Below are 21,364 nucleotides of genomic sequence, written 5' to 3'. Positions count from 1 at the left end.
AAAAGAAATCTAGTTTGATCTTTATTTACCAACAAAAGGACCACTGAGGGATAGATACGGAAAAATCTCTGGGCAAAACATTAATACTATAATGATCTTTTTTATAGTTAAAAGTCCCATGAAAAGTGTGTCTACTATTTAATGTGTAAGCTATACCCGTGCTTTGTCCAGCATTTGATTTTGCATCAATCGGGCTTTCCAGGAAGGGAAAGTTCACGGGAGCTGGAGCTCTCTCAGGTGAGTAGGAGCTGGCAGCCTACTGGGGGCCAAGGGGAGGGAATGCTGAGGTTGAAGCGCCCGTCAAAGCTGCGGATTGTAATTCGCACGCTTCAAGGGCCAGGTCTTGCTGCTACCACGGCCGCAGGGTCCAAAGTGAGCGCTCTGAACGCGCCTCACTTTCCCCTCTTCCGGAGGAGAGCCTGCACTGTATAATCGGAAAGAGCCCATCACTTTTCCTGGGGCCTCCCTTCCACCGAGGTTCGTTTCATCTGCCGGGAATGGTGCACATGAGGATATGACGGGGGGGGGGGGGTCTCTACTCATAGGGACTCACACGGAGCTGAAAAAAAGCCCCCCCCCCAGCCCCCAATGAAGAGTAGCGGTTATACAAAAATCAGCAAATGGAGGTGGATTGCTTTACCACTGAGGGACCACAGCGGGCACACGCATGGGTTATACCAATAATTTAAAAGAAACAAGGAAGAATCACTGTGTTGTATGCTTGAAACTAACATCACACTGTATGTTAAGTGGAATTAAAATAAAAACAAACAAAAAACCCCAACCCAATCTAAAACAAAACAAAGCAAAACCCCAAAAACAACAACAGAAGGGAGACTCGCTGAATACAGCAAATCAAACTGGAATATGGTCCGCGCGAGCCCGCGCCGGTGAGCACGCGCAGGCGACGGCAGCTGGGCCTGGAGACCAAGGCTCTCGAGGTGCACCGCGACCCCGGGCGTGGGGGGTGGGGCGGGTCTGATGGTGCGCGGCTTCGGGTGAGCGCCGAGCGCGCGCCGGGCGTGGTAGAGCCGCCTCCCCACACCCGAGCGCCGGCGTCAGTCTCGTGTCCCGGGTGAGGACGCCAGACCCGGCGCGCGGAACTCCCCGGTGCCGTCGGAGGGCCGGGAGCGCGGTATTCCGCTGTTGCCTGAGAATGTGGTTCCCGCGCTGTCCGAAGACGCAAGCGAGCCCAAGGGGGCGCAGCGGGGGACGAGATGCCGCCCGGCGACGCAGCGCGCCTCCGCACCAGATCGGTCAACCGCAGCCGCTGCCGCCCGGGGCCCTCAGGCGCCTCAGGCGGGCCACCTGCAGGGGCTCCCGAACCGGGGCACCGATGTCAGAGGTTTGCTGGGAGGGGACCGTCAAGCGGCTGCACAGCGCCTGACACAGTAAGCAGGCAGTACACGGCAGCTCTTAGGAAAACATCGGATTTTTTTTTTTTTTTTTTTTTTTTAACACTGCAACACCTAAATTCTGTGGTCGAAACGGGGATCCACCTTTACGGAAACGTACAGCTTTGCCAAATTAGGTGACAAGCTATAACCCTAATTTCCCTATACGGTTTAGCTCCAGCTGAAGGCGGTCATCTCGGATCCACGGCAGCCCTTAGAGACTCGGGATGTTAGTCTCGGGAGGGGGCACAGCAGGGGAAAGCAGCGGCGGGGTAAGAACGGCGCCTATCCCAGGCCAACAGCGGATTAGCTGTAAATCCGCGCGAGCCCCAGAGACCCTCTCCTCATCCCTAGCCACGGTGAAGGTCCTCGCTGCGTCCGTGTCCTACTCCTCCTCCGCCCCCAGAGGGCGCTGGTGGGCTAGGCAGTCGGCTGTCCCTTCCCACACCTGGCGCATGTCCACGCTGCGGCACGCCTCCTGGGAGGGGGGCGGGGAGCCCACGATTGCCCTTCACAATCATGGCGTCGCGGATGCCGCGGAGGATATGAGTTCGCTCCTTACTATCAGGGCATCTAGGCCGGCGCTCCGCCAGTGTACTGGCCGGTCACCGTTGTGGAATGACTGACCTTCCGGGGAAGTAGGCCCACCCCTCACGATCATGGCGTCTGACGCGAGCTTCGGTAGTGTATTTGACTCTCGCAGTCACGGACCATTCACCGGAAGTGTTCCTGCCCCTTACAGTCACGGCGCCCACGACCGGCCCAACCTCGGGTCTTCGATCTGGTGCCCATCCCAGTAATAATAATGCCGGTAGACGTGGCAGCCTGGGATGGAAGGGAGAGCCCCTGTCCTTTACAGTCACGTCACTGGCAGACAGCACAGCCTGGATTTTGCAACACTGGCGTCCTCCTCCTTAACTATAACGCTCGCAGACGGTATAACCTAGGCTTTGAATTGTGCCCCTCACAATCATGGCGTCAGCGAACAGCACAACGGAAGTGCATGTGCCCCTCACAATCATGGCGCTCCCAAAGCTCAGCGGGAGGGCACCTGCCCCTCACAATCATGGCGGTCCCGAGGGTCAGCGAGGGAGCATCTGCCCGTTACAATCATGGCGGCCAGAGCGGGGCGGGGCGAGGCGGTGTCTGGAAAGGAGAAAAGGGCCGGCTGCCCGGGTGCTAGTGCTCATGTGACTGGGAAGATGGCCGTCTTTCCCTGGTAAGGCAGAAGCGGCGGGTGGTCTTTGGAGAGGGCCTATTTTTGCTGTCTCTTTGTCTGTCTCTGCGAGTGTGAGCGTGTGCGTGCGAGTGACCGAGAATTGCTCTCTTCCGCCGGTGCTGGTGGAGTCTCCCGTCGCATCCGCGGTGGTTTTGACCGCAGAACCCACGGCCACTACCCCGGTCCAGGGGAGGTCCCTGAGACAGGACGGGTGGAATCTTGGTTCCCTCCCGGGTACTCCTTCCCTGCACCTTTCAGGCCCCTCTCTCCACTCATTCGGTAAAGAAAACTCCAGTTCCCCGGCTGTCTGTTCCCCAGGTTCTGGGGCGCTGCATGCAGGAAAGGGAATGGTGGACTCAGCTCCGAGTCTGGATGATACGCGACACCTGGCTGTTTGCTCTGCTACTCAGCTCACCTGGAGCACTCTTGATTTTTCTCATCCGTGGAATGGCTTCCGTTCGTCCCACTGCGTGCGGCGCCCCACGCCTGGGCACGGCGGATGTAAAGCCTTCGCACATACGCCTTGGCCTCAAGGAGTTGACAGTTGAATGGAGCAGACACACAGAACAGAAGGGTCTCCAGAGCAGGCATTGGGATGAGGCATAACCTCACCTGGGGTCTCGGGGAAGGCTTAGCAGGGGCAGAATCTTAAATTGGGTTTTGGAGGATGAATAGGAGCTCCTAACAGGCAGGACCAGCATGTGCTTTGGCTGACCGGCCTGTCAGGGCTCTCCTGACTGGAGTGGTTGGGAGTGATTGGTGCTGTGTGCCGGTGGGAAGTCAGCAAAATGTGACGGTCACAGTGGGATTATTTATTTGGGGATGTGTGTTCTACCATGCATCTCAGAAAGGGAGATCGTCTTCTGATCTTTCTTTCCAAATGATGTGAAGTGGTTTACCTTGAATGAGTGAGCAAATGAAAGAATATACAGCCCTAGCCTCTAAAATAAATACAACCTTCTGATTTTATGCTTGATAAAAGCTGCTTCCATATTCCCTGCAGCTAGCTGTCATGCAGCGATTTCCTTCCAAGCTCTTGGTACACTCGATCGGAATTGGATGCCACTGAGTTTCCTTGGATCTCATCACGTGAAGCACATTTTAGGGTATCATTAAGGCTTAAAAACCAAAACCAATGAGAAACACCTGGCCTCAATTAACTTGTCTGGAATTTTCAAATGAGAAAATCCAGGAAGATACTTTTTTAATCTGTGCATCCCAGTACATTTTTACCTGCAATTTTAAATCACAAACAGAGGTGCCATAAACCTCTTTAACATCTGGGGTCTGCACAGCTCCTGATCTGGCCAATTCCAGACACTTGGTGCTCTTTAAAAGGGACCAAGGGGCACCTGGGTGGCTCAGTCCATTAAGTGCCGGACTCTTGATTTCGGCTCAGTGCATGATCTCAGGGTCGTGACCTGGAGTCCTGCATCCAGCCGGGCACTCAGCACAGAGTTGACCTCTGTCCTTCCCCCTTCCTGGCGTGCATGCACCCTCTCTCTCTCAATCAATCAATCAAATTTTTTTTAAAATGAAGGGACCAAGTTTTAACCTTGTCGTGCCTGCATGGACCTTGGCAGATAGTAGGTGCTCAGTAATATTCTGTGGCATGAATGAGGAAACAGAGAAGGTCTGCAGAGAAGAAAGGGGTCTCTTTCGTTAAATTTGACATTTACGGGGTCTTTTTTGTGTGCGCACGCTCTGTGTTAAGTGCTTTGTGTGCAGCATCTCATTTAGCCCTCAAAGCAGCCCCATTTTTCAGGTGAGGAAGTGGAGGCAGAGAGGTGAAACAGTTTGCCTAAAATCGGACAGCCTGCGAGGAGCCTGAGGGTTGGAGCCCAGTGGCTGTGCCGACCTCTTAACCATTCCCGGCAGCTGGACCTCCAGTCCAGGTTTTGGGGTGCAGGGCTCCCCAAACCCCGCTATGTTGTCATGGGTCTTCCCAGAATGCCTCTTTCCACCCACACTTTAACATCTCTGATATATTTTGTCCGAGGCTAACATCTATGATGTCCAGCACACCGTGGGTCACCTTCCCTGTTTAATCCTGTGGTAATCCCCTAAAAACACCTGCTTTTTAGTCAAGAATTTCAACATCACTTTGAGACTTTTTTGGACCACCTTTGAGTAGCCAGCGGCTCGGCGCAGCCAGGAGTAGAGGTGGAAGAAGTTGGCATCTGTGGCAGCCGCCAAGAACCCACGCGAGGCTTTAGCGTTGCCGGGACCTGGGGTCGTGGGGGATTTTTATCGGGTCCGTCCGCTCTGTTATGAGTGGAAAAAGCGAAGTAGGGATGTTGGGGAAATGCCCGCTGGGGGGCGCTGTTGGCCTTCCCAGAGACTCGGGCCTGGAAGACCAGGCTTCAGCATCTCAAGTTGGGAAACTATTTAGGAGCCAAGAACAAATTTGAGGAAAAACAATGGAAGTGATAGAAAAATCAACAGATCGCTGGTTGACATGGAATTTCTAAAAGGATAAATGTTTCCTTTTTTTTCCCCCCCAGAAGCAGTATTTTTTCCTCCTCCCCTCAAACTTAAAAAATTTATTTCAAAGCTTGGTCCTTAAAAAAAAAAAAAAGGGTGCCTGGGTGGTTTAAAGCCTCTGCCTTCAGCTCAGGTCATGATCCCGGGGTCCTGGGATGGGCTCTCTGCTTGGCCAGGGAGCCTGCTCTCCACCCCCCCCCCCCCACCTGCCTCTGCTTCCTTGTGATCTCTGTCTGTCAGATAAATAAAATCTTTAAAAAAAATAAAAAAATTTTAAAAGATAGACAAAAGTAGACAATTGTTTAAGGTTCTCAAGATGACCCACAGATGGTCTACAGAGCTCCTGCACCCCGAGAATTGGGCTGCCTCTGTTTGCTTGTGTCCCTAAGCACTCTCTGCTGTCACCTCAACTCTGTAAGCCTCAGCTTCTCTGTCTCCAAAACGGGCGTAATAAGAGCGCCTGCATCAGGGGGTTGGTTAAATGAGGGAGGGCAGGGAAAGGGCTTGGCCTGGATCCCGGTATACAGTCAGCACATAATAAATGAGAACTATTACTTTATTCTGCATATCAAGTTACCCTACTCTTTTGAGACTGTGCTTTTCTCAGCTGTTGATTGATTTGTTGACGATTATGACAGGGATGAAAAACATTAGCAACTGAATTTCAGGTCCCATTACGTTTCCACTCATTCTATTAAACCTTTCAAAATTCTGTTGATGAAGTTAAGAATGATCTGAAAGGAGGAAAAGCGTCATTTGACTTTTAAATTCCTTTATGGCTGCTGATGGGTGTTACTCCAGTGTATTTATTCTGGAGATCTTTGTTTATTTTATAAATCAAGGATTGGCTGGCCGCATGTCACAGGGAGTTTGGAAGAGCATTTTATATTTTTGGAGACGAGGACCGGGTGTGTTTGGTGTGACGCAGAGACATTAGGCAATATATCATGATGGGGTTTTTCCTTTCAAAACATAAAAATAAAAAGTAGAGCTCTACCCGTGTTGTTGACCGGCTTTCCTCTGTTCCTTCTCTCAGAGCCACAGTTAATTTAGAAAGGGATAGTCATGAAATGACCTGGGATCTCCGTTCTCTTGTTGAGTTAGGTTTCTGGGTTAGTGGAGCTCAGTAAGGCTGACAGGTTGCACAGCGCAGCTGGATTTGGGGTTCCTGCAAGGACTAACGAATCCCCGGGGCTGGGAATGGGGCAGGATTGGGGTGGGAGGGATGGAGGCTGAGGAGCGTCATGACTGGCTCTATGCTCTTTGAGACCCTGAGTATTTTCCAAGTTTTTAAAACCTGTTTCCGGGGTGCCTGGGTGGCTCAGTTGTTAAGTGTCTGCCTTCAGCTCAGGCCATGGTCCCAGGGTCCTGGGATCGAACCCTGCATCGGGCTCCCTGCTCTGAGGGAAGTCTGTTTCTCCCTCTGCCTCTCCCTACAACTGTGCTCCCTCTCTCTCAAATAAATAAAATCTAAAACAAAACCAAACCCGTTTCCCTTTTGATGAGCCCTTCTGGCTTTCAGCCATTTCTCTCTTCTTGATTTTTACCGAAGTTATTCAAGAGCAGCCAAGCTGCTCCTGCAACAGTGGGCTTGGAAATGTCCGCACCCACATACCCCATTTCATGGCTCCCAAGTTCTGCCTTCCGCAGAACACCAGGACATGAGCACAGTCCGGCCAAGCTCCCTGCCACATTATGATAGGAATCACCTTTCTTGTCCAGTAACCTGGTCCTGTTTCCATCTGAGGCCTCGCTAGACTGACATTCACCGTCCAAACTTCCAGCAGCTTCTGTTCGCAGTCAGTGGCGTGTTCTGGAGGACGGTCAAGGCTCTCTCTGCCGCTCTCCTGACTCTCTGCCAGCCCTTGTGACAGTCGCCCGTGGGGCTTTTCTAGTCTGTCTTGCAAAACCCTTCCAGCCTGTACCTGTTCCGGTTCCTGAGCTGCTTCCTCATTTTTAGGTATTTTTGGTATACCCCCACTGCTCAGTCCCTGTTATCTGTCTTAGTCCGTTTGGGCTACTGTAAAAAAAAAAAAAATCACAGGATAAACTTATAAACAAAAGTATTTGTTTCTCCTGGGGGCTGGAAGTCTGGGATCCTGACACCTGCACCGGGTGTCTTCACAGGATGGGGGGCTCCCTGGGGTCCCTGTTTTCAGGGCTCTGATCCCCCTCATGAGTTCTCCCTTGTGACCTCATCACGTCCTGAAGGTCCATCTCCTCTAACACCATCATCTTTGGGGGTAAAGATTTCAGACCTTAGCACCTCTTTTCTGCTAGTTGTCATGCCTTTTAATTTTACATGTATTTTAAATACCGTAAGTTATCATTTTTGGCTCTCACTAATCTAGTTTTACCCACACCTTTATCTTTTATTACTGTAAAGTAGGTATGGGTATATATGAGTGTGTACATATTATATATGTTTTGTTTTCAATTGGGATCACTTTGTTTCCACACGTAGCTTTTTTTTTTTCTTTTCTTTTCTTTTTTTTAAAGCATAGTTTGCTTTATCTGCTGGTCTCCATTTTTCTTTAACTAGAAACCATTTAGCCCTTATGACTGAAAGGTAGTTTCCTTGGGTACAGAATTGTTGGTTGGCAGGTCATTTCCTTGGGACCACCCCTTTGTCTGCTAGCTGTCACCTCTGCTGAGACAGCAATCATTCTTTGAAAATAGGGTCTCTTTTTTCCTCCTAAGAAATCCTCTCTTTAATTTTCAGCCATTTTACTACAAAAGCCCCAAGTCTGGTTTTAGTTGTGCTTTTGTATGGGTCCTGCTTGGGGCACAGGTGTTTCTTGAATCTGTAGCTTGATGTCTTTCATTTCAGCGTCATCCCTTCGAACACTGCTTCTGCCCATTCTTTCTCTCTTCCCTTTTAGGGTTCCAGTTGTATGTGTGTTAAACCTTCCCTTCCTGCCCCTTAGCACCTTTCCCGCTGTTTGCTGTCCTTCCCATCTGTCTGCCCCACGTGCATCAGTGTGGATACGCTTTGCTGTCTTCCCTCTCATGATCCCTTCATAAGACGGATGAAAACCCTGTTCTCTTTGTCTGCTCCCTGCTTGGCTTCCTTCTCTGGCTTTATACAGCTTTTGTGAATCTTTTGCAGGGAAACCCAGGGCCCAACCTCCCTGTTCCCTGCACCCACTTCTCTTGAGAAGCTCTTCCTTCAAGCCCCAGTGATCTTGGGGGAGAGGCCGGGGAGGGAAGTTGACTTCACGTCACTGAGCGCCGTTGGTTCTGGTGCCTGGACTCACGGGTCCTGGATGCCTTGACAGCTACCTAGACCTTGAACTGAGTGTTAAAATTCTATTTAGCATTTCTCGGGCTTGGTAGAAGTACCATTCTGCTGTAAACTGCCATATCCTTGAGGAAGTCTGAGCAGACGGTTCGAATGTGTTCTGTGTGTCCCTCAGCTGATCCTTGTGTGCGTTTTGCTATCTGCCAGGCATTCCAGGAGTAGGAACTACAAGGCTGAGTTTGCGTCATGCCGGCTGGAGGCTGTGCCGTTGGAGTTTGGGGACTATCACCCGCTGAAGCCTATAACTGTAAGTTTGTCAAGGGCTCCCTACCTGATACTCTCACTCCACAAAATTACAGACCCGGTCTGGGGTCTTTCCCATTTGCCCGCAGTAGCTGGTTTTGCATATTTATTTCTGCTAGTTTTTTATTTCCGTTTTTTTGTGACGTTGACCTCACTGCACCATCATGTGCATTCTGCCCTTTCTCATCTTTGCGAGGCTGACACAGCACGGGATGCCTTTGTTCCTGATGTGGACCTTCTTAATTTGCCCATGTGGAACATTAAGCATCTCTCTGATTTCCCGTAGAGGATGTTGCCCTGAATAGCATCTTGGTCTACTTGTGAGTGATTTAAAAAACCCGAAAAGCAGGCAAGGGGTGCAGACGGTCCCTGTCTTCGGGGATTGCGCTGTTTGATCGGCAAGGAGTAGAAGTTGTGTGTGTGTGTGTCACTGTGGGTGGGGATGAGGGCGACAGACACAGACCGGTGGATACCAAGGACGTGAAGTTTCCTACCGGCCAAGAATCTGAGAATGCACAGAGGCCATTACGTAAAGCAAGAGATCCTAGATGGAGCTTCTGCCCCCCAGCGCCCCTCCAGGCCCCTTGGGCTTGTGTGACCATGACTGACCCGCTGGTGGGTCAGTTCTGTTCTCAAGAGCTCACTCGCGTGGAGACCGAGCTCCAGGCTGGCACCCCACGGCTTAGCGATGCAGCATCTGGGAGACTCTCTGCCAGCCGGGCTGCGTGTCCCTCCCTGACCCACCCTGGTGACTGACTGGGTTGGGGTAGTGCCCGGCCTGGGAGCTGGTAGCAGTGCCCACCCCACCAGCCCTGCAGGGGTTGAGAATCAGGGAGGGCTGCTTTCCCAAAGAAGCCTGGGGGACAGAGGGACGGATGCTAGACAGACGGAGTGACAGATATGCACCAGCAGGAGGCGCTTGACCAGATCACCCGAGGTTGGTGTCATGGCGTCAGACCCTATGGGTTGATGTCAAGGTCTCCAATAAGCCTGCCCTTGCTTGAGACACCCACTGCAAATTTGGGTCACCTGTGCTTCTGAGCAGCTGGCTGCATATCCAGATGTTCCCTGAGATCTCCCTTGGCCTCGACACTGGGCTAGAAGGACTCACAGAACTCCAGAAACTACTGTCCCTACAGTTTTATATAAAGGATACAAGTGAGGGGCGCCTGGGTGGCTCAGTGGGTTGAAGCCTCTGCCTTCAGCTCGGGTCATGGTCCCAGGTCCTGGGATCGAGCCCCGCATTGGGCTCTCTGCTCGGCAGGGAGCCTGCTTCCCCCTCTCTCTCTGCCTGCCTCTCTGCCTACTTGTGATCTCTGTCTGTCAAATAAATAAATAAAATCTTTAAAAAAAAAAAAAATACAGGATACAAGTGAGAAGCAGCCAGCCGAGAGACACTTAGGTTGAGGTCTGGGAAGGTTCGGGACCACCGGGAACTCTGTGCCCTCTGCCTCCATGCCCTCACACATGTCGTATGTCCAACCAGGAAGCTCCCCTGAGCTTTGGTGTGTCCACACTTCGTATTGGGGATTTTATTACATTGGCGTGGAGGAGTGATTCCTTGGCCACGTGATTGAACCCCATCTGCATCTTCCTCCTCTGAGGTCAGGCTGATAGCACCTGGCTGTGCTCACAGGCTTGGTCTTTGTCGTGAGCAGCCCCCATGCTGCGGCATCTCATTAGCTAAACTCTGGTATGACCCGGAGGCTTGTGAGTGACAGACACTCCAAGGATGAGAGCCCCCTTTCCCAGAACCAGGGACAAAGGCCAGTCAGCTTGTCTTTTATCCAGCCCTCTTTGTCATTCTGTTACATCCCATCCTCCTCCCTCTCTCTCTCTCTCTCTCTCTCAGGACAGGTTTCCTCTGCCTCCTTGTGGATACCGTCCCAAAGTATCCATTACTGTCCCTCTGCCCCTGGCACCTGGGTTTTCATAGCTTCCTCATTTCAAGTGGGGAGTGGAGGGCAACTGGCCCTTCTGGAATGTGGTTCTATTTTCAGCAGAGAGACTGGTTGGATCCTCTTGGCTCAAGGGTTCAGTTCTGGTCTGGTCATCTGGAGTTGGGGAGAGTTGGAGACAAGTGGAACAAAGACATGGCTTCACATCCCAACACATGCACCACCACCACCAGCCCCACAGAATTTCTCATTGGGAATGATGGCATTGGGAATTTCTCCGAAAAGGAACCTTTTCATCATTGTCACCGCTGCTTTGCAGTGATGACACAGCTCGGCAGCACCCCTGAGACTGCGTGCAGAGTGTGACAACCCTGGGATCTCACGGTCCCTGGTCCATGACCCTCCCTAGACCCTTGCCACCTCATGGATCACCTGACAGTCTTGTGAAGGTGGGGTTTCTGATGCAGTACGTCCCAAGGGGGCCCGGGAATCCACGTTTTTGAGCCGCTCCCTGGTGATGTAGATGCTGCCTGTCCAGGGACACACTTTGAGTAAGAGGGCCCGACAGGGGTGCAGTTGGAGCTCAGCTCCCGGGTCCTGATGGCCCTGTCTCTTCCTCACCCCTGTTCTGCGCCTTCCCTTCCTCCATAGCTAGGACTCTGAGTCATGTCCGTTTGTCACAGAAGATAAGCCTCCCTGCTCCAAGCAAGGGTCCTTTCAACGGAGGGAATGAGCAAAAGCACATGTGAGTATTTCTCCAGGAAACGTCTTGGGAAACTTGCACTTGACCTCTCGGGTTCCCCCCACAGGTCACGGAGTCGAAGACCAAGAAAGTGAGCCGGAAAGGCAGCTCTTCTTCCACGTCCTCGTCGTCCTCCAGCTCCGTGGTGGACCCGCTGAGCAGTGTGCTGGATGGGACCGACCCCCTCTCCATGTTTGCAGCCTCGGCGGACCCCGCAGCCACGGTACCTCTGCCACTGGTGGTCGGTTCTGCGGGGGCGGCAGCTTCTCATCTCTTTGTTTTTAATCTGCAGGGGTCCCGCAGGGGGCAGGGGGGACGTTTTGTTTGCAACAGTTCAGCTGACCGAGCCGCCCACAGGGTCCGGCTCTTGGAGGCCTCTCGGCCTGGGGAGAGGCTGGAGCCGATCCTGGAAGCTTCTTCCTTTCTTTATGGAGGCACTTCAGAACTCATCTGTGGTTTTAATAATTCCTTTATTTATTTATTTATTCTTAGTTATGTAGGTAAATCGCTGATTTTTCACTTAAGAGAGTTAAGCACTGCCAATGAAGCCCGCGTCCTCTTGGCCGCCTGTGAGGTCATCCGTGATCAGTGTTTTCAGTGTCTCTTCAGTCACTTTGTATCTTCTTTTCTTCTTCTTTTTTTTAAGATTTTATTTATTTGATGGGGCACCTGGGTGGCTCAGTCGTTAAGCGTCTGCCTTCAGCTTAGATCATGATCCCAGGGTCCCGGGATCGAGCCCCACACGGACTCTCTGTTCACCAGGGAGCCTGCTTCCTCCTCTCTCTCTGCCTGCCTCTCTGCCTACTTGTGATCTCTGTCTGTCAAATAAATAAATAAAATCTTTAAAAAAAAAAAAACAAACTGAAACGGAGGGCGCCTGGGTGGCTCAGTGGGTCAAAGTCTCTGCCTTTGGCTCAGGTCATGATCCCAGGGTTCTGGGATCAAGCCCCACATCAGGCTCTCTGCTCAGCGGGGAGCCTGCTTCCCCTCCCCCCTCTCTCTCTCTCTGCCTGCCTCTCCACCTACTTGTGATCTCTGTCAAATAAATAAATAAAATCTTTAAAAAAAAAAAAAGACTAAAACGGTACTGTGGCTGACAGCTTGTCTTGCCTTTCCTCAGGACAGCTCTAGAAAGAGACGAGACAGAGACGAGAACACCATCGTAGGATCCGACTTCGAGCCCTGGGCCAGCAAACGGGGAGAAATCCTCGCCCGCTACACCACCACGGAAAAGCTCTCCATCGTGAGTACCAGTGCGCTTTCAGCCAGGGCCTGCTGCGGACTTGGCAGTAATCGTTTTGTCACTGTGGTTCTGCCCCCGGTGGCGTGTGTAGGATTTTCCCTCACACCAGGTAATTCTCTGACTCCAGCCGGGTGTCCTGCAGCTCAACTGTGTTCTGACACAGAGATATCCAGAGACTGCGTCCCTTCCCACGAGTAAGGGGCCTGGTCCCTCGACGCCCTCTCCTACTTCAGCCGCGGGGCACGAGTCCAGGTTGTCCGCTGTGCTTCCGGCCGTCTGGCAGTGCGTCCGATTCCCATCACCCCCTCCTCGGGTTCAGCTCGTTTGCTAGGTGGCTCACAGATCTCAGGAAACCTGGTCACTCACTAGATTGCAAAGCTATTGAAGGTGGTAAATCAGCATCCTTTGGAAGAGAGACCTAGGGCAAGGTTCCAAACAAAGGACCTTATGTCCCCATGAAGTTTGGTGTCCTGCCTGGTGGCAGGTGGGTGCATTCTGTTCACCAGCCTGGAAACTCTCGGAGCCTAGTCCCTTGGGGTTTTTATGGTGGCTTCATTGCATAGACACGGATGGATTAAATCATTAGCCATTTGTGATGGATTTGACTCGCAGTCCCTCTCCCTTCCCTGGAGGTCGGGGGGTGGGACTGAAAGTTCTAATCCTTTGATCGCCTGTTTGCTTCCCGTGGAAACCAGTCCCCATCCGTAAGGTGGGTCCAAAAGTCAATGAGCAGAAGACACCTTTACCGCTCTCATCCCTTGGTTTCCAAGGGTAGTAGGAGCTTCTGTGCCAGGAACAGGATTTCTTACAGATCGCAACATCACAGTTAACGTTGCCCCAACTCCTGGGCTCCGTACTTTCCCCTCATTGTGTCAGTGTTAGTTGGGAGAAAACTGTGCTGATTGATGTCTCAAAAAATGTGTTAAGAATCCGGGCTCCGGCACAGCTCAGGGGACGAACTGGAACTGCGGAGCCCTGTGTCTGGGGAGGTCTCAGGGGGTGAGGAGCCCCCCCCCACCCCCAAGAAGGTATACTTTTTGCTGTGGCTCTGGTTTTCTTCCAGAACTGGAAGTTCAGTTTCTTTGGGTGGCCATAAGGCAGAGTGATTGACACTGAGCTGAGACCCGAGACTGGCCAGGGAAAGCAGGGCCATGGCTGGGTTACTGGTATCACTGAGGAGAACAAGGTTCAGGAACTTAAACCAAAACCCTCATTGGTGACGTAGGCAGGACTGACGTTTCTCTCTTGACCCTGAAAAGCAGCCAGGAGGTAGGTGGTCTGGGGCTTGAACGGCAGCTCTTTCTGTCCTGCCCTGTCCAGTGTCCCCTCATGACCAAGTTGTTGGAAGGAGGCAGAGGGAAAGTAGGATGGGCCCTCGCTCACCTGAGGATCCCTCCCAGAGTCCTGCATCGACATACCCCATTGAATTTGTCTTTTTTTTTTTTTAAAGATTTTATTTATTTATTTGACAGAGAGAGATCACAAGTAGGTAGAGAGGCAGGCAGAGAGAGAGGGGGAAGCAGGCTCCCCACTGAGCAGAGATCCCAATGTGGGGCTCGATCCCAGGACCCTGAGATCATGACCTGAGCCGAAGGCAGACACTTAACGCACTGAGCCACCCAGGCGCCCCCGCTGAATTTGTCTTGAAGGTCATCACAGGCCAGACACAGGTAGAAGGACGCGGGAAAGTGGGGACCAGTGTGCCCGTCAGAAATCGGGGCTGTGAGTAGGAAGGGAGTGGTGGACAGTGCACGGTGGGCAGTGGAAAAGCTCTGCCCCGATCCATCTCCTCCCGGCTTCCTCTCAGGGCTCGCATCAGGTGAGGGGCATCGCTGGATGAGGCATTTTGTTCTGATTCTCTGGAAGCACTGAGTTACTTGAGAGCGGTGATTTTCCAAGCAGGAGTAATTTTACCCTCCAGGGGACACACAGCAATGTCTGGAGGCATTTCTGGTTGTCACAGCTGTGAGGGTGTGACTGGCATCTAGTGGGTAGAGACCAGGGATGCTGCTAAAGGTCCTGCAGTGCCCCCCAACCCCCACCCCCCACCCCCCACTGGCTTTTCCAGTCCAGAATGTCAGTGGCGCCAAGGCCGTGAAACCCTCATCGACAGTAAGCCAAAGGCCACCCCCGACACCAGTGCCCCCAAAATTGTGCACTTGTTGGCTCACTTTGAGTGTCCTGAGACGTGTGGAAATTTGAATCTGCCGTCGTTTCTAGTGAGCTGCATTTTCCTCCTTTGATTAGAGTTCTGTTCTTCATGTGGGTAAGTAAGTAGCCTTTGCCAGAAAATGCTGAGTCGTGTTGTCTTCGTGCTCTTTGAGTGATTAAGTACCTTCCAGGTATTTTGGTTGTTGTTGTTGTTGCTGAAGAAACTAGTCAATTTAAAATACTAACAAATTATGTTTGCCTCTGCAGAATCTGTTTATGGGATCTGAAAAAGGTGAGTTTCTGTTGCTGTTATTGTCTCGATGGGAAATTCTCCCATAAGTTTTTGTATAATTTCACAGAGGAAAACAGTCTGTGGTATCCTGTCTGGTGTTGAATTCCAGTAAGGCTGTTCTTTCCTCGGTCATGCACGGACTTCGTAGAGTTGGAATACAGACTTAGGGGATGAATGGTTGCGGGGGGCTGGAGAGAAAGACCGAAGGAGTTTCTAGGAGTAAAACAGGAGCTCCCTGTCTGATTTTACAGAGCAGCGGCAGTCTTCCCTTGGTGCCTCCTCACCTGCTGGGGAATCGTTAAAATTCTCCTTTTTGGAAATCCCATTACTTTGCCTTAGGTCTTGACCCCCCCCACCCCGCCCCCCATGTGAGAAGGCAGATACACTGGGGACGGGAGTCACAGTCTTAGTGGCCACTGGTTCCTAAACACTGTAGTCCTCCTTTTCCTCTGCCATGACACACGGTCAGAATCTGTGGACCAGCGTGCCTCAGACTAACTTTGCTGCGGGCTCACCTGAGCAACTTTCAAACAAAAACGCACTGCAGGGGGCGCCTGGGTAGCTCAGAGGGTTTAAAGCCTCTGCCTTCGGCTCAGGTCATGGTCTCAGGGTCCTGGGATCGAGCCCCACATCAGGCTCTCTGCTCAGCGGGGAGCCGGCTTCCTCTCTCTCTCTCTGCCTGCCTCTGCCTACTTGTGATCTCTGTCTGTCAAATAAATAAATAAAATCTTTAAAAAATTCAGCAAGCACTCCACTTGCTGAATTTATCTCGAGGAGTGGGACCTAGGTATTGCCTTTTTTTAAAAGAAGTTTGTTTATTAGAGAGAGCGTAAGCGCGGGGTGGGGAGGGGCTGAGGGAGAGGGAGAGAGAGTCCTAAGCAGACTCCGTCCTGAGTGCGGAGCCCAACGCACGGCTCATTCTCATGATCCTGCGATCACAACCTGAGCCAAAACCAAGAATTGGATGCTTAACCGATTGTGCCAGGAGGACACCCCTGCAAAGTCCTTTTTTTGGAGCTCCCAAGTGATTCTGAGGCAGCTGACACAGCTCATGAACCCCTGGGGTGCAGATGAGCACAGCTGTGGTTTCTCTGCAGATCACTAGTATGGCAGCTGCCACCCTCCCTCGTCCTCTGCAGGTGGGAGCAACACTTCAGTCATGAGGAGAGTGGGGGTGCCTTTGTTAGTTAGGGCTGTAACTTTGACCCCAAACCGTGAAAAAGTAAGTTCTACTGTTGGATATCTGCCAGTTTGCAAACATCAGAAGGACTGACGAGATCACTCGCTGGTGAGAATGGCTAGCAGGAGGGCTCTCATGCTGCCAGTGGGAGTGTAAAGCACTCTTGTGGTATCTATTAAAATTGAAGTTGGGCCAACCTTGTAACTCAGCAGTTCCATTAGGATATTCTCTAGATCAGAAATCAGCAAACTATGTCCTGCAGGCCAGATCTGGCCCCCTGTTGAAGCTTGTAAATAAAGTTTTATTGGAACCCAGCCATGCCTGGTTGTTCCCATATTGCCTGTAGCTGCTTTTGTGCTGTCGTGGCAGAGGTGAGGACCTGGGGCAGACTATGACTCGCAAAACCTAAAATACATCTGGCCCTTTACAGAAAGTGTTTTCCAACTCTACCCAAATTCCATGTTTCTCTTTTTTTTTTTTTTTTTAAGATTTTATTTATTTGACATAGAGACACAGCGAGAGAGGGAACACAAGCAGGGGCAGTGCGAGAGGGAGAAGCAGGCCTCCCCCCAGGCAGGGAGCCCAGTGCGAGGCTCACTCCCAGGACCCTGGGATCATGCCCCGGAGCTGAAGGCAGACACTTAACAACTGAGCTACCCCAAATTCTGTGTTTTTCTTAAAGTGTGGTCCAAGGGCCAGTAGCATTGACATCATTTGGGAGTCATTAGAAATGCAGAGTCTCAGGCCCTGCTGGGACTACTGAAAATCAGGATCTGGATGCTAACTCATCTGTGAGTGATTCCTGTAAATGTCTGAGAAGGCACTGCCCTGATGAGTCACATATATGTACCAGGGATGTAGAAACATTCACAGCAGCCTTGTTCATGGTAGCCCCAAACAGGAAACAGCCCGAACATCCATCCACAGCTGAATAAGAAATACACTGTGGTGTATTCACACAGTGTAAAATAATAAACGACGCGGGTGAATTTCATCAAGTGAAGATAATGGTGACCAGGAAGCAAGACCGTATCCGGGCTGGGTGGTGGGCACAGGGTTTTATAATTACCTGTTAAAATGTGCGTGTGTGCCCTTTCTATATAATATTTCAAATTGATAGGAACAGTAGAAATGAGGTTTAAAAAAAAAAAAAGAAACATTATTTGGAAACTGAAGTAGTCATTTGTTAGGAATTAAGTAATGCACCATGCTCTCAGCCTGTTCCCAGACAAATCTTTGAGTTAATACCAGATCGAAGAAACCAGTGCCTTCAAAGAATGAACTTCCGTTCCTGAGAGTGGGTTTGGGAGGCAGGAGCTGGGGGAGCTCATATCTAGAACAGAAGCCCCTTTCAGATGGGGAAAGGTTTCTGAGATGAGGTCTGCTGGACAGAAGAGGCAGCTGGACAGACAGCCTCACCCCGTGGCTGGCTTGTGGCCTGGAGGACATCCCTTTGCCTCTGTCCGGCCACCCGCGGATGGGATGGTGGGAATCGGAGGAGAGGTGATGGGAGGAGGCGGCCTTGGGAGCCCTGGTGCTGGGCAGACGGTGAGGTGGTGGCTTTAGTGTCAGAACGTGACAGTCTAGCACTGAGTCCGAGCCTGAGAGGGCCTTTTGTTGGTGGGAGACAATTGCGTGATGGAGTTTTGGCGTCCTTCTCTGGTCTGCCTTTCTTTAGAAAACAAACGATTTGGGGAAAAGTTTATAAAGACCAAATGGAGTGTGGGCCCATTTTGAGGCTGGCCTGCTGAACTCTGGGGGCAGCTTCTAGGCAAAAATGTTTCCAGTGGCACTTTAGTTCCATAAGGACGCGGTTTTCCAGATCTCAGAGTTGTCTGTAATGAAGTTGGTCCCTGGCCCCCTTATTCACATTGAAGCGGAGAGTCAGAGGTGCCTTCCTTTGGGGTGTTGGGGACAGAGGAAGCCACCTGTGTGACGGGAATCCATTCTGTTCAGGCAAAGCCGGGACTGCCACGTCTGCGATGTCGGAGAAGGTTCGGACGAGGCTGGAGGAGCTGGATGACTTTGAGGAGGTGAGTGAGCAAGTCGTTGGCTGAGCGCAGGCAGGGTCAGCGCTTCCGTTTCTCCTGCCAAGTGCGATGCATTTCAGGGGCCGCCCTGTGATGCATTCCCACGCTGCGCATTGTGCTCGTCCCCCACAAGCCACCAGCCGACCCAGGGAAAGCGGCCAGCAGTGGTGCAGAGGGCTGAGCGCACAGGAGCTGCCTTGGGCTGGTTTTCTGAAGGCGTCTTCTCACTGTGCTGCCCGTGCAGACCAGGGTCGTGTGGGGACAGGGTGGGTCTGTCTGGAAAAGTCAGCTGCAGCCACCTCCCCGGAAGGCGCCTCGCGCGATGTAAAGATCATACCTTGTGCAGGGGTTGCACGGGGCTGTGCCGCTGGCTTGCTGTGCCTCCCACGAACTTGTCAGAAAACATGCTTTTGGAGAACACGACTCATTGTCCAACTCTTAAAAGTTGATGAATTTCACATACAAATCTAATTTTTTTTTTTTTAAGTTCGACCTGATACCTGAGGGTTCACATTCCTGTATTTAACCAGGCCGTGTGCTGTCCAGGTTCACTCAGGAGCACCACAGGCCTGGCCCCTGGAGGTGGGGGAGTTTGTGTCCCCTGGGATGTCCTTTAGAGAGGTCGCCTAGCATCCTGAGTAAGAGACTCTGGAGCCAGACTGCCTGAGTTTGAATCTCGGCTCCACCGTTGGGCAGTTCAGGATTTGGGGCGAGGGGCTTAACCGCTCTGTGCCTCAGTTTGCTTATCTCTAAAATGGGGGATGCTGCCTAGTACCTGCCTCTTGGCTGTTCGAGGAATGAAATAAGTTAACGTGTATGAGGTGCTTGGACCAACGCCCAGTGCATGCTGGGTGCTCCTGCTCGTTGCCGTCAGCACAAGCTGAACCCGAGTCCGGAGGCCTGAGCTCACCTGCTAATGTGCATGGGAAGGGCAGTCCCCTTCCCTTACCTGCATCCCGAACAAAACATGTGCATAAAGAATATAGCTGTGTGGACCCAGTGGTGATGCTCTGAAACCCACAGGGGTCCGTGTGATGGCAGGGGCCGTCGCTCTGTGCTGCTGCTTGCCCCTTGGTTCAGGGTCCTTCCAGCTCTGAGAGCAGAGCCCTTGGGTGCTCGGAAAAGTCTCTTAGTCCACCCTCTCATTGCCCAGTTTAGAATCCGGGGGCCCGGGAGCCTCGGTCCACATATCCTCAGCCAACCTGGGCTGGCAGGAGGGGACTCGCTGGGCATTCGCATAGAAGCTCTTCAGTCCGAGTGTCACTTGAGCTGGCTTCAGCTACAAATGGGGAGTCTGTTGAAGGGTGCGGGGCCACTACCTGAGCCCGAGGGCATGGTGGTCTGGAACCAGGAATTACAGAATCACCCAGACACCTAGCCAGCTGTCCTCTACCTCTCTCGGTTCTCCGTAGCCTCCTGTCACAGACTCTATACTTGTCGTTCTCTGTCTCCCCGCCGCACCCCCTCCCCCCCCCCCCCGATTGATTTTCTTGCTGCTCTCTGCTCGCAGCCGCAGATGGCTGCTCCCTGGCTTCCAGGTGAGCATTGCTTATTAGTCAGGGCAAGGCTGGGTTATACGGTGCTAACAGGTGAGCCTCTGACACCTTAACATGGGCTTATTTCTTCCTCACATGACTCAGCCAGTGAAGGTGACCGATGCACCACCGTCTTAAGATGCTGCCGTCTCCACAGATGGCTTCCAGGGTCGTCACTGCAGGGCTGAAAAGATTACTTCTCACCACCTCAGCCCCGAAGGACATGTGCCACCGTGCACAAGGCCCATTGGCCCAAATTAGTCGCGTGGCTCTTCCTTCTGCACAGGGACAAGGAGGGGCCTATCTTGCAGTTCAGGGAGCCCGTTGGAATCAGTCCAAATTTCCTGAACCTTCTGCTTGTATTTCTTTTTTTTTTAAAGATTTTTTAAATTTACTGGACAGAGAGCACAAATAGGCTGAGAGGCAGGCAGACGGGGCGGGGGGGGGGTAGCAGGCTCCCTGCTGAGCAGAGAGCCTGATGTGGGGCTCGATCCCAGGACCCTGGGATCATGACCTGAGCCGAAGGCAGAAGCTTAACCCACTGAGCCACCCAGGCGCCCCTGCTTGTATTTCTTTAATAAAGAGGTCTTCTCTTTGGATTCCAGGAAACATTGATAGAAAAAAGATTTTTGGTTCGTGGTGTCGTGTGGGTTAATAGTTCCCTCAGTGCTGGGAGCTTTTTAAATAAATAACCCCTTAACAATAGCCCAGGGTTAGTAAGCAGGGGCCACGTGCCAGAGGCTGTGCTAAATCTTTACATTCATTGTTTATTCTATTAGATGAGCCTGCTTTCCTTCTACCACAGCTTTTTGTTGTGTTCTGCTCTCTGTCCTGAAGGCACTTCCTCTGGTCTGGTTAACAACCCCCACCCCCACTTTCCCCATTGTCCAGTAACACTTGTATACCCTTGAGTGTTTGTCTCCAGCATCTCTTCCTCCCGGAAACTGTTCTTTTTTTTTTTTTTTTTTAAGCTTTTTTTATTTTACAGAGAGAATGAGAGCAAAAGCAGGGAGAGCTGCAGAGGGAGAGGGAGAAGCGGGCTCCCCAGTGAGCAGGGATCCTGATGCAGGACTCAGTTGATCCCAGGACCCTGAGATCATGACCAGAGCAGTGGAAGGCAGATGCTTAACTGATGGAGCCACCCACGTGCCCCCAGGAAACCATTCTCAACTACCAGTCTAGAGTCCCTTCCTTTGTTACTGTATTTCTTCCATTCTGAGATAAACCTTTTCCCCGCATTTGAATATCCCTGAAACTGGGCTGTGTCTCTCAATGAGCGCATGTGTGTGATTGGCATGTTTTTTCTTCCTTAGTGGTACACGAAGAATTGTGCTTCCTCTTGGGGCGCCTGGGTGGTTCAGTGGGTTAAAGCCTCTGCCTTTGGCTCAGGGCATGATCCCAGGGTGCTGGGATCGAGCCCCGCATCAGGCTCTCTGCTCTGCAGGGAGCCTCCTTCCCCCTCTCTCTCTGCCTGCCTCTCTGCCTACTTGTGATCTCTGTCTGTGAAATAAATAAGTAAAATCTTAAAAAAAAAAAAAAATTGTGCTTCCTGCAATGGGCGCCTCCGATTCAGGGATGTATGCTGTAGGTTTTCATAAAATTGTTTCCTCTGGAGCATGTATCTCCGTTTATATTAATAACTGTCTCATCCT

General features: G+C 51.7%; 1 protein-coding gene across 1 annotated transcript in view; it reads left to right on the top strand.

Annotated features, from left to right (window-relative positions):
• Nucleotides 1-2,541: 2,541 nt before the first annotated feature.
• The window catches only part of VPS35L (VPS35 endosomal protein sorting factor like), a 117,228-nt gene continuing 98,405 nt past the window's right edge, over nucleotides 2,542-21,364 (top strand). Inside the window, exons 1-6 of the mRNA XM_080830946.1 lie at nucleotides 2,542-2,613; nucleotides 8,546-8,645; nucleotides 11,349-11,504; nucleotides 12,402-12,524; nucleotides 14,943-14,967; nucleotides 18,104-18,180. Coding sequence (XP_080687072.1) covers nucleotides 2,597-2,613; nucleotides 8,546-8,645; nucleotides 11,349-11,504; nucleotides 12,402-12,524; nucleotides 14,943-14,967; nucleotides 18,104-18,180 — 498 coding nt within the window. The 5' untranslated portion in view covers nucleotides 2,542-2,596. The remainder of the gene's footprint in view (nucleotides 2,614-8,545; nucleotides 8,646-11,348; nucleotides 11,505-12,401; nucleotides 12,525-14,942; nucleotides 14,968-18,103; nucleotides 18,181-21,364) is intronic.

Source organism: Martes martes, assembly GCF_963455335.1.
Source record: "Martes martes genome assembly, chromosome: 18".
In the NCBI taxonomy this organism is placed as follows: domain Eukaryota; kingdom Metazoa; phylum Chordata; class Mammalia; order Carnivora; family Mustelidae; genus Martes; species Martes martes.
This window is presented reverse-complemented; position numbering and strand designations above follow the sequence as displayed.